The 16,127-nt window shown below is 38.6% G+C and overlaps 2 protein-coding genes and 1 long non-coding RNA gene across 5 annotated transcripts in view; 2 read left to right on the forward strand and 1 right to left on the reverse strand.

Moving 5' to 3' along the window:
- LOC133527369 (uncharacterized) overlaps positions 1 to 16,127 on the forward strand; it is a 274,455-nt gene that overhangs the window by 23,039 nt on the left and 235,289 nt on the right. The gene's annotated exons all lie outside the window — the stretch shown is intronic.
- LOC133527361 (RNA polymerase II subunit A C-terminal domain phosphatase) lies at positions 210 to 9,824 on the reverse strand. 3 transcript variants are annotated; one of them, XM_061864320.1, is made up of 11 exons: positions 9,592 to 9,824; positions 8,936 to 9,083; positions 8,677 to 8,814; positions 7,880 to 8,130; positions 7,462 to 7,604; positions 6,507 to 6,846; positions 5,849 to 6,084; positions 4,706 to 4,848; positions 1,915 to 2,079; positions 1,114 to 1,294; positions 210 to 391 (listed from the first exon to the last, which is right to left on the reverse strand). In XM_061864320.1, the coding sequence occupies exons 1-11, from the start codon at positions 9,807 to 9,809 to the stop codon at positions 261 to 263; spliced, it is 2,094 nt and encodes a 697-aa protein (XP_061720304.1). In that variant the 5' UTR covers positions 9,810 to 9,824; the 3' UTR covers positions 210 to 260. The 3 variants fall into 3 exon arrangements, with proteins under 3 accessions (XP_061720304.1, XP_061720305.1, XP_061720306.1); XM_061864321.1 differs by lacking the exon at positions 9,592 to 9,824 and adding an exon at positions 9,221 to 9,361; XM_061864322.1 differs by lacking the exon at positions 210 to 391 and having other exon boundaries at positions 1,154 to 1,294; positions 1,915 to 2,074.
- The window catches only part of LOC133527362 (ceramide transfer protein), a 56,505-nt gene continuing 50,612 nt past the window's right edge, over positions 10,235 to 16,127 (forward strand). Inside the window, exons 1-3 of the mRNA XM_061864323.1 lie at positions 10,235 to 10,517; positions 10,717 to 10,833; positions 14,605 to 14,704. Of these exons, the coding sequence (XP_061720307.1) occupies positions 10,299 to 10,517; positions 10,717 to 10,833; positions 14,605 to 14,704 (436 nt within the window). The 5' untranslated portion in view covers positions 10,235 to 10,298. The remainder of the gene's footprint in view (positions 10,518 to 10,716; positions 10,834 to 14,604; positions 14,705 to 16,127) is intronic.

The following is a 16,127-nucleotide window of genomic DNA, read 5'->3' on the forward strand; positions in this document are numbered from 1 at the left end:
TGAATGAATGACATACATTGACAACAGACTTTAGCTTTTTTTAAATCATAGACAATTGGTGATACAACACGGAAATATCTGTCAACAATATTTGGCTAGCCAGACTCTAGTCGTCCCCTAGAAAATTTGAATTTCGCGCCATTTTCTACTGACAAAGTTGTTTGACCGACTACGTTTGTTTAAAATGGGTTATGAATTTAAAGATGTGATAACGCAAAAATTAATTTATTCAGCCCGCAGTTGTTCAAAGTAAACCAGCATCATTCAGCCAAGAACTCTCTCTCGAGCGCCGCGCCCATGAGGTTCCAGGAGCTGTCGTCGTCGGCGTCGTCGGGCGGCTCGGAGTCTGACGGCGGCGAGCGGCGCGGCCTCTTGCGACGCGACTCACCATCTGAAAATTAATTATGATAAGAACTAAACACACTAGAGGGTGTATATGTCTCTAGGCAAGATCCAACAATACAATAATCAAGTCAAAGGCTACTACTACTACAATTAGTAGTACCACAAAGGTGAAGTTTTGGACCAGTTGCCGGTTGCAGTTTTCATAACTGCTTGTGGAACCAGGCGCAATAGCTGCTCTGTAGTTAGTAAAATTGACCTTCTCATTAATTTTGTTGTTAGTCATAGCTGAGCATTGGTGGTAGTTTTTTTTATCGTAAGCCAATTATTCCCGCCAATTATTTATCTTATAGGAAAGATATGGATTGAGGGGTTGGTCGCATTATAATTTTTTTATACTCATTAACTGTAATGATTGAATTATGATTTCGTATACCAAGCTATAATTGCGTACTTTTCATGTATTGGCTTCCAGTTCAACTATAATATTCGTTTCGATATGCTGTAGTCGACTATAAATAAAACCAACCAAACTGCCTGGATCTGTTTCTCATCGTTCTGCCTTCTAACCTATTTTATTCAATCGTGTAATGTTTTCGTCTACCCTCAAATGGCTAAATATTTGATCTCGTTTTAGGTTTTTTAATAGGGCGAAGGATAGCAAAATATGACAAAACTAAATTACTATTGATTAATCAAATCATCCATACACGATAAGTACCCTATAAGAAAAAAACTTTTGCATACACTTGTCTTATAGTTGCAACCAACCTGTGTCTGATTCACTGGAGTTTTCACCGTCTCGTGTGTCTTCTAGTCTACTGTCTTCATTTTCTAGTGTGATCAGCCGGTCTTCCGGTGGATTCTCTTCATCATCTAAATCGTCATCCTTCGCTCCGGTCGCTTCCTCGTCTGACGAACTCTCATCAGATTCATTGAAGATATCTTCAACCTAAATAATTATAAAATGTAGAATATAATGTGACTTGTATTTAAGATTTTAAAGAAGGCTGTCAATGTGGTTGAAAGATGATAATTAAAGTCAATTTTAGACTGTATGTGGACTGATAGTAGAAGTATTATATAATAATTACAGATGCAATAAATAATCCTTTCCCATCGTATTCTTTGGAAACTTTAGTATTTGTCATGCTAGTTCAGTCAGCCTTAGTATTTTTTGTACCGAGACTGGCCATTATAGCATGAAACGTTCGTACGTTTCGGAGAAAATACAACGGGAAAGGATTATTCACTACATCTGTATATGTGTGTCAAATTGGTTATCAGCATTCATAATGGTCCGTCGAGATCGGGCGAATTCGCTGTTTTACGCGTCATTCGGGTATCGCTCGCTTACTGCAAATTGTCAAATCGAATTATGAAATGCTCGCGAGCACATCCATACCTTCGACAACGGTCGACTGGCGGCACAGATCTGAGGCCCGTTTCATCAATGCTAGTAAAATAAAGTTACTTTCGTTAAATGAAGGTTTAAGAGTACGTACAGTTCAACGGGTCACCGGGTGCACTCGAACTAGTGGATTCACGTTCGACGTAGTGGTTTGAAATTACCTCCCGGTCCATGTCGGCGATGTCGTCACTGGAGAAGGAGAGCAGCGGGTTGATGGTGTCGGCGAAGCGGCCGGAGGCGGTGCGCTTGCGCGGCGCGGCGGTCGGGGGCGGCGCGGGCGCCGGCGGCGGCGAGCTGCAGTGCGCCGGCGGCCGCCGCGCGCTGCTCTGTGGACACGCATCCTTCGTTACTATTCATTTGGTGACAATAGGGTTGTTTCCAATTTTTTGAAACGCTTGTAATACGTTCTATATTAACCAAACGTTGCCCTAAAATTTAACTTTTACCCTAAAAACGGCTTTAAATATGTTAAATCAACAAAATATATTTTGACCCATGCTTTCGCGCCTAAAACGCTCTTTGAAAATTGTACAGTCAGCATCAATAGTAGCGGATGAAACAACGCGCCAAAAGTATCTCTAAAATTTACGTTCAACAGTATATTATATTTTATAGTCTTAATTAATTGTTCTATATATAGAACCATCACATTTTGTTAAGCTGTTACAGAATGGTAGATACTTTTGAAACCTTGTTTGATCCGCTACTTTTGATGCTGACTGTATGACGTCACAGTTTACGGTTTGACACATAACTATGAACGTACCAAAGAGTAAAGTAAGTATATAGGTACATACACACGTAACACCAAGCCCCCCCCGTTGTCTATTCTCAGTACAAAATTTGATACTCAAGCCGTGGCCATTTAGGTGGTGGGCAAGCTGTGTATGCGTGCGTGTGGGTTTTTAACCAAGTAATAAAATATGTTTTCTGTAATAATTGAGTTATTATAAATTATAAAGTATTCATTTTTAGTGCAGATATCGAAGCTTCAATTAATCGCCCACCACCAAAATGGCTACGACTTAAGTATTAAACTTTGTACTGAGAACCTCCTTGTGAGTATTGTATTGTATTCTTTGCTGAGAACAGACAAGGCCTACCGAAAAAACCGAAAATCGCATATTGTGGAGATCTTTCTCTTTTACTCTTACTAAGACGTAATTAGAATGACCGAGAAAAATGCCAGTAATGACGAACTTCGATTTTCGCAGTTATAGTCCAGTGGCAAACCGTGAGTTATGACGTCATCAGAATCTTCAATTTTGTTTCGACTTGAGTCACGTGACGTGTGTTAAAAGATATTTTAATTTAATATTTTCAAAAATATGCTCATTAGAGGTCCACTAAAGGTAGTTTAACATGTTCTAATTTATTGGGGTACTATTCTGCCCAAGATTTGTAGATGGAAACAACCCTATTCCTCGTCTCCAACATACATCAACATATATCGTTATGTAAACTACACGGCTACACGCGAGGACGACAGACTCTTTAGTTTGAATTCAATTCATTCAGAGCCCCTAGTGTCAATTTATTCGATTTCGAAACGTGACGTATGCGTTTGCGTTAAGTCTCATTTAGTATGGGATTTAGACACAGCGCGCCAAGCGGAACGTTTTGGTAACTCAAAATCCCATACAAAATGAGACTTAACGCAAACGCGTACGTCACGTTACGCGATCTAATAAATTTACACTAGGGGTACTGATATCAGTGTACGTACGTTCGAATTGGCCTGTTGGGTTTTTTTTATTGAAGTTGAAGTTTAACTCAGAACTAAACTTGAACATTTTTAAGTTTTATATTCATTACTAGCTTTTGCCCGCGACTTCGTCTGCGTGGAATTAGTAATTACTCTACTAGTAATACTTTTTTTTTTTTACACTATGTTGGTGGCAAACAAGCATACGGCCCGCCTGATGGTAAACAGTTTCCGTAGCCTACGTACGCCTGAAACTCCAGAGGAACTACATGCGCATTGCCGACCCTAGCACTCCGCACCCTCGTTGAGCTCTAACAACCTTACTCACCGGCAGGAACACAACACTATGAGTAGGGTCTAGTGTTATTTTGGCTGTGGTTTTCTGTAAGGTGGAGGTACTTCCCCAGGTGGGCTCTGCTCTAGATTTGGAATTACATCCGCTGTGCTGTGCCCTACCACACAAATCGAGATGGCATTCACAATGTCCATACATCTCTTCGGGCGTAGTTTAAGGATGTGCCCGGGTCCAAAGTTCTAGTTAGTTCACTAATTCCACGCAGACGAAGTACTAGTAATAAACTCTCAAAACTACAAAAACTAATGGCAATAATTCAATTGGAGCATATGCTTACATCAATAATCAGGCCATACATCGCAATTATCTCAAATATCTTTTCACCCTCTTAAGGTATGATTTCCGGGATAGAAACTATCCTATGTCCTTCCCTGGGACTCAAACTATCTCTATACCAAATTTCAGCAGTTTAAGTGTGCATAGACAACAGATATACTTTCGTATTTATAATATTATGGTGGTGTATAGGTGATAATCTTAACTACATTTTTTTCCTAAATTATACTTGTCTAAAAAAATAAAAATTAAAAAATTATATATAAAATTGAACATATAAAAAAAAAACAAAAGTTAGTCACCGGGCGAGATTCGAACCCGTAACACTCGTTAAGCAGGTCGCGTCTTAACCCGCTGGACCAGACGGACAGTGGCCGGCAACACGAAATTAGCGACCATATTCTGCGTCGAAAGAAAAACGCATGAAAACTTGAAAATACGCGTTTTCCCAAACATAAGACTAATCTAGATCGATTGTTTACCCCCAAAAACCCCCATATACCAAATTTCAGCAAAATCGTTAGAGCCGTTTCCGAGATCCCGGAAATATATATATATATACAAGAATTGCTCGTTTAAAGGTATAAGATATAGTAAGGATTTTATATACTATTACCTGTCCGCCTCTTTGTAGGGGGTATAACCTTTCGTCAACCCGCTCCCATCTTTCCGCGCATGCCCACAGCCACTCTGGTGTCACAACGTGCAGTTTGTTCTTTCCTTCGCCCATACGCCTACTTGCGTGCACTTTTGCAGTTCCTAAAAGATACAAATAAAATATAAACTATCAAAGTTATTTATGTCCAGTCGCGGACTTTAATCGTCGAGCCGTTTAGGGTTCAACCTGATTTGGATGTCAATACTAGGTAACAGTCTGAAATATCCAATGTAAAGTAAACATTAACCCCCTTATTCATAAACGTCTACTAAAGTTAACAAGCCGCTAATAATCGCTTGTCCCTTTCCATCATACCAATACGTCGGAAAGGGCTTGTTAACTTTAGTAGACGTTTATGAATAAGGGGGTTAATAGTTCAAAAATTCAAGTCCGTGACTGTACACAATTAACCTCTCGAGCCTCAAGGACGAGAACAGAAAAGTTACCTCTACTTAAATCCCACGGACGCGATATCGTACACACAATGAAAAGTTAAAACCTCTGAAACTTAAAGGGCCCACTGATTACTAGTTCGCCGGACGATATCGGCCTGTCAGTTATTTGCGATGGTCAGCTTTTGTGAATAACTGACAGGCCCATATCGTCCGGCGAAATGGTAATTAGTGGGCTCCTTTAGAGGTTTTTGACTTTGGCTGGGACTTAAAGTCCAAATTAAAATCAAGTCTTCAAAGAGATCAAAACAAATAAAAGGCAGCCAGTAGGTACCCAGTGATTGAATAAGTGTAGTATAAATCAATAGACTTGTTTGGCGTGACTTACGCCTATGGCTGACAAGATCAAGATATTTTAGAGTATCCAAGATAAGTCTGCAACGATATTGATAGCACACGCAGTGCAAGTCATAGAAGTTTAAAATAGCACTTGCGCTGCGTGTGCTATCAAAATCGTTGCAGACTTGTCTTGGTCAGACTCTAGCTGAGATTATTGTGTTTAGGCCTTTATAAGACTGTGGACAGGGATTTCTGTATTGAAAAGTGATAGGGTTCAATTTTGCATAATTTCTGACACCCTTATGCCCGTTAATGTGCTAATGGGAGAAACCTAAGGAAGCAGTCTTCGCGAATAGTCACACTCACATACCTGAACGAACAGCTACTAAATGAGTTGTTTTCTCAGTGAAATCTTGCGTCACTTCGGCTCCTAGGTTTCTTGCTACTAAATACGCTCTTGAAGTTTCTAATCGCTGATGTGTGGGCACCAGGCCACTGAAGACTAAGCTAGCCCCTTCAAGAACTTTGCTCTTCACTTCTGGTATGACGGTCTTCAAGTCTGGTATTTGTTTACCATCCATTTTGTCATAAAGTTCGTAGAAAGACCTAAAAAAGACAAATAATGATTAATTATATTAATATTTTTCGTTCTATGAAATTTCCAGGTACATACTGCAAATGTATATAGAATTATTAGAATTTACAAAAATGCATTTGATAATCGTTTCCTAGTGATATTTTCATTTCATTTTCATTTCATTTAATCCATTGTTTTATCATGTTCATCAGTACATAAAGATCTTATTTTTTAGACATAGTAGGTACATGATACCCTGTTAGGGCATACAATATGGGACATGTTACTTAATCCTAAATAAAAATTACAATAATAAAATTATCATGCAACACTTGGTTTAAACTAAATTTAAACATGAGAGCAATTTTCCTTTGTCTTTTCAGACATACACTCAGAATTGGGTAATTTTTTTGAACTCTTATTAGAAACGTAAAAAGATATTGTTACTTACTTGTGTATTCTCAACAGAATATCATCCAAGTATATTAAATAGTCATCAGGATCTTCAACTTCTATTTGTCCGTCAGCTGTCTCTACCCATTTAGGCTCCTGCGCCTCATTGGCCACATCCTCTCCATCTTCTTTTGTTTCTGATTTTTCTTCCTTATCTTTAACATTAACAATCTTCCCATTATCGCCATCTTTTTCGACTGTTTCTTCCTTCTCTTTCTTATCACTGTTGCTTTCTTTGTCTTTCGTTTGTTCTGGTTCGGGATCTAATGTGGGCATTTGATTAGCAGGCGATACTTGGGAACCATTTTTACCACTGATAAGTTTTGCTTTCTCATCAACTGCAATTAAAAACGGTTTAATTAAAATGTGTCTTACGAAATGCACTTACTAAGTATAAAAGAAGCGTAAGAATGTAGTCCTCGTATCTGTCTCTCTTTTAAGGCTTAATACAAAAGAAAGTCTTCAGAAGGACTCTAATTTCATATTTGGACTGATCGAAAAGATATATCTTATCACTATAAAATGTATCTGTAAAACAATATCAATCAATCCACTTGCGTTTCTCGTGAGTGCCAGGTGGGTCCACGCAGAACGAGCCCCCTCGCGAGGATATTGCCGCGCGAAGCAGTTCGGTCGGTGGAGACTTGCCTCACTCGCGTGCATTCCCTTGGCCCGAGGCACGTCTACACAACCCTCGGCGGCTCGTTCTGTGTTGGACCCGCTTAATATCCATTTTTGTACAAGAATCTGCCGCGCTGTGACGTAAAATCCCAATGTCAAAGCTCTCAGTGCAAATCTCAGCAGTTTATATACAAAGTGGATCTCTAATGATAAATTCTTCACCAATAGGCGGGCAAACAGAACGAGCCGCCTCGCCGCCGGGCTAAGCAAACACAATCGCGGCCTCAATGCCTCGGATCCACCTAATTACTTTTTCTAAATTATATACTTACTGGCTTGAGGTGGTGCATTAATGTCTCCCGTGGACTGAAAGAATGAGTATGGCCTCACATGGATCAAGTTAGACGCGTGTCGCCACACATCCTCCCTGTCATCTATGATGCAGACCATGTTATCTCCACAAGGGAATAATGCCCTGAAAATAGAATGAAAATATTTTTTAATGTTGAGACAAAAACTTTTTTTTAAGCTTTTACTAATAATGGACCGGTAGCGACGCAGAAGGCAGTAACATTTCTTAATATTTTCATTTATATGAAAGAAGTACAAACCAGTTTTCATTGTGTATGCAACTTCTCTCATAAAAGTTCAAGTACTACAAATGCGTTTTTCGTTTTGTTTATCTGAACATGGGTGCGTGTTTGTGAGAGATGACTCTTAAATGTATATAAAAAAAAGGTAAGTAATTACTTTAAATTTGCAGATTTTGTTCTTGCATCAAAACACTCATCTCTTGACAATATCCTATGGGAAAAGTACTTCTTTTCAGGATCCAACAAGTCAGCTATAGCATGAGCGTATTGACGGGCGCCAAAGGTACAGACATGGAGCTCATAGTATTTAGATGCTGATTCAAGGAACTCCTGGGTCCGGGGCCTGAGTCTGGTATGACACCAGCGGCCTGGGCTGCCTGGACCCCTCAGGAAGAAATGTAGTACATCCTGTAATCAAGTATGAAAATAGGGTTACTAGAGCAACACTTAAATATAATTATAATTTAAACTGATAATTTTAATAGAAATAAAACTATCAGTATAAAGTCTTAGCAAAGATGTCGCTTAACTATCCTCTAATTGCTTATAGAAAATGAGGATTCTAATTGACCTGGCTGGTAGGAAATCAACTTCAGAATCTTGCTTCAAGAGTTTGTTGTGTATTTTATTGTATTTAGGAAAAGTCCCCTTGATATATGTTGAAGTCTAGTCAAAGGTACAACTTTTTCGTTTATCAAAAGGACGAGATTTGCTTGTATCTTTATATAAATAACCTGTCAAAGTGTTCTTACAGCAAACAACAAAGTGGGACTTTTGCCTTGGAAGCAACATATATGTACAGTCAGCAATACTAATCGCTTAGCACCTTTGCATACATACTTCTATGCAGGGTTTCCATAAATTGTGTTTTGACTTTCACTTGTGTACAGTAAACTACCCTACTACTACTACTATTATTAATCATTATTGCGCCAAATAATATCCAAACCTTACCTTCAAATTAGGTGGAATATTATCATTTGTTGTATGCACTAATGTCTGATCCAAGTCTACTAACAGCACCAGCTTGCGATCTTTAAGAAGGCGCTCTGCATCTTCTCTGCCTAACTTCTGAGCCAGCTCCTCTGAAACCTGGGAAATATATTAAAATTGAACAGAGCTAATAAAGTTTACTGTGAGAAATATGATACCAAGTCAGTTTGAAAAAGTTTGTCCCCTGATGTTGTAACGATAAATAGATGAATCAAAGTACCTTAAGCTCAGGTACTGAATGCACCATGGGCACGACTGCCACATCCCTCTTGGAGACCTCGTCGGTGCGCAGGTCGGCGCCGCACTCTGCACACATCTCCTTCATCACTGTTGGGTGCCGACATTCTTCTAATTCTGCTATGGGCGTCCTGTAAGTGTAATATTCTGGTTAGCAGTTACTTGTGGAAATGATAACATGTCCACAAATGTTGACAGTGCGAACAAAATTAAGTAACACTGGTATTTAATAGGAAATTTAGAAGTATTTAAGTTGTACAATACTCACCAAACAAACCCAATCAGGTATAAAAATATAAGTATAGTAAGATAACTCTGCAGCGATTTTGATAGCCCAGACTGTGCAAGTGCTATTTAAAACGTCAAACTTCCATGAAATTATGACGTATAAATATCACTTGCACAGTCTGTGCCATCAAAATCGCTGCAAAGTTATTTTGGTCTAACTCTAGTAACTTAATAAACAAAAGTAGTTCAAATTTGGCGGGAAAGTAAGATTAACATGGCCGCGCCAGAAAGAGATACAGCTAATTAAACCTTAGAACATTACGTGTTTAATATTAATGAAATTGCGTTGAAATATGAAAGCAAAAATTATAAGAGTAAATGTACAAGATCAGTTTATGTGACGTCACTCACCCCGGCTCTGCAATGTCGCCTTCCTTTACCTTGATGCACGATATCGTGCCAGCGCGAATAGCTTTGTATTTCTTTGTTTCACTACTTTGGCCTGATGAATCGTTGTATAAAAATAATATTTGGCCTTGTGATACGAATGCACCTTCTTTCACTTTCCATTTTGTGAGTTTCACAGGCTTTTCTAATGGAACAGAAATAGGCACAGTTTGGTCGGCCATTTTGAACGGATATTGCGCTTTGTTTATTGAAAGAACGATATCTTATTGGTCGATTACAACATATTTTGGCGGTATCTTCATATCTACCAATCAAATAATACACACTCAAATCTAGTATGTTTCTGATTGGCTCAGTTCTTTTATCACATGACAACCGGAAGTAAAGAACTGCGTCAATGTGCGAAATATCTACGATGTTACCATGCTACTTCGCTTTGATATATTGTATGTCTATGCTTTGATACGATTGGATACGATTACGGTGAAATCGCATCAAAATTATTTCGAATCGATCATTTGAATGTTAGTTTTTATGTTGTCGTACTGACTTATTGACGGCAGAACGTGACTATTTACAATTTATCGTGTCATTATCTGTGCAACTTTTCATTCGTCGTCGCTGACCGTCGAATATTTGTTGTTATTTTTATTTTCTACTTTTTTTCTGTGTAGAATTTATGTAAAAATACCTGTGAAATTGGATTCATTATGTCCGAAGATAATTTAACTGGGAGTGATAACTCAGACATCGAGGAAGGTGGGAATGCTGAGCTTCGTGGTTACCTGAGTAAATGGACAAACTATATTCACGGTTGGCAGGACAGGTTTATTGTTTTGAAGGATTCAACTTTATCCTATTACAAAAGCGAATTAGAGAGTAATCTTGGATGTCGCGGTGCCTTATGTCTGAAAAAAGCCAAAGTTAAGGTAAATAAAATTAATTACTCGTCCGTATCCGAGCCGCACAAAAAATGTATTTGCCCTTGCAATGACTAGTTTCCTTCCTACTCACTCTGATACCATTTAATAGATAAACATGTTAGTTTTAAGATACGTTTCGGTACGGCCTTGTGATTGCTTATTATTCCTATAAAATGTTGCTTGATGAATCCACATTTTGTTGCAGCCTCATGAGTTTGATGACTGTCGTTTTGATGTTTCCGTCAGTGATTGCGTGTGGTACTTGCGAGCCTCGAATCCGGAGGAGAAACAGCAGTGGATTGATGTTTTGGAGTCATTTAAAGTGAGTACCAACTCCCTAAATTGCTTAAAGTGTATTCAAATGTTTCAGAAGCTATGATAACATGACTGTGTGCTGTAGGTTTGCCAAAAAATCGCGTTTTAATTTAAACTAAGTTATAATTGCTCCTGTCATTACAACGATAATTAAGCAATAGCCATGGGCCGAAGGGTAAAGAATCCTTAATAATTGCTAACTTAAAATTCAAGTGCAGTTTTAAGTGTCTATATACATAATTAGCAACAGGTCATGACTAAGGTAATTCCACTAATTGCCTGTGATTGTTTCATCGCAAGCCATATTGAGTTGATTGATCATCAGGAGTAAAGATCACAATGTAATGTAAATAAGATGCAGATCGGTCTGACAAATAAGTACTGTTCTTTGTAATAATTTGTGGTCTTCTCATTTTTACATTTATGAATTCATAACTGTGGAAATTTCTGTACTTAGCTCATAGTTCAGCATACTAGAGCATTAGCTGAGCATAATAAAAATGTATGTCTGTGTAAAGAGTATTGTATGTGTATAAAGTCTCCCATGATACTGTCATGGTGATTTATAATTTAATTAGCATCTTCCATTATTTGTCTGGCTGGTTTGTGCGTGAGAAAATTGGCTGGCCTGTATGCTCACTCTGTGTGGACCCGCCTATTGTTGGGCATAGGCCTCCCCCATCTTATTCCAAATCTGTTTGTCAGTAGCCGGTCTGTTCCATGTTATTCCCCAAAGTCAGCCAGCTCGTCATGCCATTGGTTCCTTAGTCTTTTCTGCAGCATCTTCCGTACCTAATGATAATATGCATGGTTCATTGCAGTACTACCCTTCAGGTTGATTTAGATGAAGATTTTTTTCAACCGCCTAAATTACGGCAGTTTGCTAGTCACTGGTGGCGAGATTTAGGGGACTGAAAATAGTCATTGTCTAACGTTCTGGAGATGTGCTGTACGTAGACACTGGCGCCGTAATTTAGGCGTCTCAAAATAGTCTCTGTCTAAATCAACCTTTCATCCTAGAAACATCAGACTTATTAACACTTAACTGACAATTTAAGCTAAATAATGTCATGATAATCTAATAATAATAAAAGATATGTCTATAGAAGTCAGCAGTGGTACTCAAAAAGGCAAGCTCCACAGGCTGGACGTGATATGAGTTCCCTTTTGTTGTAATCTGTGGGCTAAGTGCTCAATTGTTTGAAAAATAGGCAAGCCAGTTAGAATCGAGTTCTGGCTCTGCTACTGATAGAATTCCAGTGTTTAATCAATTATAACCACACTACATTAAATTCAGCCATTGTCATATAATATTCAAATGCATGTGGGAAACAACACATTGAATAGTTTCAAGGGGAACTAGAGGTTTTAATAATCAATATCTATTAGAAAATTAAAGAATACTACCTACTAAATACACTTCTGATGAAGCATCCTTATTTCCTCAAATAGTTAAGATAAAATATAGGTATTATGGTAATCATCTTATCTACTGGCTTTAATTGACACCTATGTACTTAGGCAATGAATCATTATTGTCAGATGATTATGAATAGGATATGAGGTGCATATAATGTGAGACAAGTTGAAATTTGTACCAAATTATCATATGAAAGTTGGTGAAATCAGATTAATTAGGCAAGATTTATTAAAGTAATTAGAGCTCTAGAATGAATTAACTGATCAAGCTATCATTTACTGAGGTATGTGAAGTTTATTATCCCAGCCTATTCTATTTTCTTTACCTTATTTACCAAGCTACTTGTGTATAAACTATTTTTTGATGTCGCTCCAGTTAAAAATTGATCGTATGGACGTTTGGGCTTACGGCTTTATTATTATTAACATCCTATCACTTCAATACAAATGCGACATTATTAATCAAGCGTAAAAAGAATCTTACTTTTCCATATGGGAAGCCACAAATAAGTTAGAATAATATTTAATTACACCTATGCAATAAAATTTCACAACTGTGTGTTTTGCAAGTTGATAGGTACCATTTTTTGTATGGGAACAAAAACGAGGAATGGAGGGATAAGTTCGCCTTTGTACATATAATGTGTGTTCTTTCCTGTTTTATGTTTCTTTACATACATACATACATATAATCACGCCTATTTCCCGAAGGGGTAGGCAGAGACCACGGATTTCCACTTGCTACGATCCTGACATACCTCTTTCGCTTCCTTCACTTTCATGACATTCCTCATACACGCTCGTCGGTTTAGGGTGCTCTTGACCTGGCCTTTCTTCAGGATTTCCCCGATTTGATCAGAGAAAGTCCGCCGAGGTCTACCCCTTCCAACTCCCTCTTCTACTTCTCCCTTATACACTCTCTTTGTTAACCTTCTTTCACTCATTCTTTCCACGTGTCCAAACCATCTCAACATACCTTTCTCAATTTTTGTCAATTTTTATGTTTCTTTTTGTACAATAAAGTGTTTTACTACTGCTACTAAAACGGTATTTTTTCGTTCTTTGTTAATTATTTCATTTCTAATTGGGCAATCTACTAATACGAATTCCTTTTTCTAAAAACACAACTGAGTCCTACATTTGGAGTATAAAATAAACCGAAATATATGGTTATTTCCAAGTTTTTGCAAAAAACCGGTACCTAGTACGTACATTTTCAATTGAAATTGTTTTTAACTTTTTATAGTCGTAAACATCGAACAATCAAGTTATTTGCATATATATGAAACCGCCACTTTTCTGTCAAGGTTATTTCATAATACGATAATATATACCTTTATTGATTTTAAAGTGGATCTCCACTCGAGCGATTTAATCTCTATAATCTTTGTATTAATTAGCTTTGATTCGGTCATGCGTAAGATCTGTATAACATGCTCGCCGAGGTAGAAATGTAACACGTAAGTATAACCGTAATCAGTCGTAATTGAATTACGATTTCGGTTGTGTGACTCACGGACTAAACATGCTGTTGTGCACTCGTACCATTATTTCCACCCACTTTATCACTTACCTATCAATTGTATCGACGAGGATTTCAATATTGATGACTAGTAAGATAACTAGCCGAACAGGTACTTGAAAACGTGACGTATATACGAGTATTAAAGGTGCCTATTGTATATTGTATAGTATGTTTGAGGAAAGGTGATAACAATACGAGATAAACGTATTATGAAGTTATAGGGAAACGGAAAAGCTTCATCCGTATATAATAGATACAAAAGGGGAAATTGTCTCGGCGGTAATGTTTTTTGGATGTATGTTGTATTTGTATATGAGTATCTACTGTCTATTTTATGACACAATCAGCCTAAACAATTTGACCGACTAAATTATAGGTAGTATGGTTAAAGGCTTGGCTGCATGAAGCTGATTTGTATGCTCATCGCGCAACTTATTATTATTATATGCTCTATATGCTTTACCAACCGCATGAGATAAGTGGTAGACGTATAGGTAGTTAAAAATAAAGATTTCTGTATGTATGTATGTCACTTTATTGCACATAAACAGGTTTTAACAAAGATAAAAGTCATCTCGTAAGAACTTGTGCGATGCGCGTGCTAGAGGAAATGAAGACTTTCGTTGAATTATATTTTCATTACTAATTAATATTCTCTACTGTGAAATGACCAATAAATGTTGCGGGGGGCGGTGCTTCTGTCGCGCACTAGCCAATGGCGGCACTAGATGAGTAGAATCAGTCCCAGAGAAAGGATTATTTTGAAATATGTGTTAATTTTATGAAAGGTATATTTCAGTTCGGGCTTTAAAAAATATTGTTTCCTCTCTTCAGGTGGAGTCTGGATATGGCACAAGCTCAGATAGCAGTTCCAATGGCGGTGGATTGCGGCGTCACGGATCCGTCACGTCCTTACAGTCGACGGGTTCTCATGGTAAGGTTATTTTTATTTACCTAACTATAGCAGTCAATGGAAGGGCCTCAAAAGACGTCTGCCTATTACATGTGGCGTCAAAGTCCGGTGTGGTCGGACTTTAGGGATCCAACGTTAAAGCTTCTCAATCTTGTTAGGGCAGGTAATTGGTACAGCACCGTAGAAATTTGCGGCTACAATAATTTGCCCTCATTACTTGTCTTGGCATTTTGTCCTTACTACAGGGAATCGTATTAATCTTAGGCTTAAATGTTATATACAGATATAACATTAGGGAGGGATTATGAGGAGCGCGCAGTCACATACTTCGTACAGAGTGCCACCACTGACTTGCATACCCTACACTATTTTGTACTTCGTCCAGAGTGCCACCACTTACTTGCATACGCTACACTATTTTGTACTTCGTCCCGAGTGCCACCACTGACTTGCATACCCTAAACTATTTTATACTTCGTCTCGAGTGCCACCACTGACTTGCATACCCTACACTATTTTGTACTTCGTCCCGAGTGCCACCACTTACTTGCATACGCTACACTATTTTGTACTTCGTCCCGAGGGCCACCACTGACTTGCATACCCTACACTATTTTGTACTTCGTCCCGAGTGCCACCACTGACTTGCAAACCCTACACTATTTTGTACTTCGTCCCGAGTGCCACCACTGACTTGCAAACCCTACACTATTTTGTACTTCGTCCCGAGTGCCACCACTGACTTGCAAACCCTACACTATTTTGTACTTCGTCCCGAGGGCCACCACTGACTTGCATACCCTACACTATTTTGTACTTCGTCCCGAGTGCCACCACTGACTTGCAAACCCTACACTATTTTGTACTTCGTCCCGAGTGCCACCACTGACTTGCAAACCCTACACTATTTTGTACTTCGTCCCGAGTGCCACCACTGACTTGCAAACCCTACACTATTTTGTACTTCGTCCCGAGTGCCACCACTGACTTGCAAACCCTACACTATTTTGTACTTCGTCCCGAGTGCCACCACTGACTTGCAAACCCTACACTATTTTGTACTTCGTCCCGAGTGCCACCACTGACTTGCATACCCTACACTATTTTGTACTTCGTCCCGAGTGCCACCACTGACTTGCAAACCCTACACTATTTTGTACTTCGTCCCGAGTGCCACCACTGACTTGCAAACCCTACACTATTTTGTACATATTACAAGCCACGCTCCCTTGTAGAACTCAAATTTCATCAATAATTTTGTTTATACGAGTGCAGGTAGTAAGCGTCGACGCACTAAATTATTAGATACGGGAGCGCTTGTGTGACTGAATGTTGCCTTTAATTCTCCACCTTATAGTACATATAGTTGAAATATGATGTTATATTATTTGCTGTGATTGCTGCGCGCCAGTAACAATGAACCGACAATTAAATCCGTTCGCTA

This window comes from Cydia pomonella, chromosome 18 (genome assembly GCF_033807575.1).
Source record: "Cydia pomonella isolate Wapato2018A chromosome 18, ilCydPomo1, whole genome shotgun sequence".
NCBI classification, from domain to species: Eukaryota; Metazoa; Arthropoda; class Insecta; order Lepidoptera; family Tortricidae; genus Cydia; species Cydia pomonella.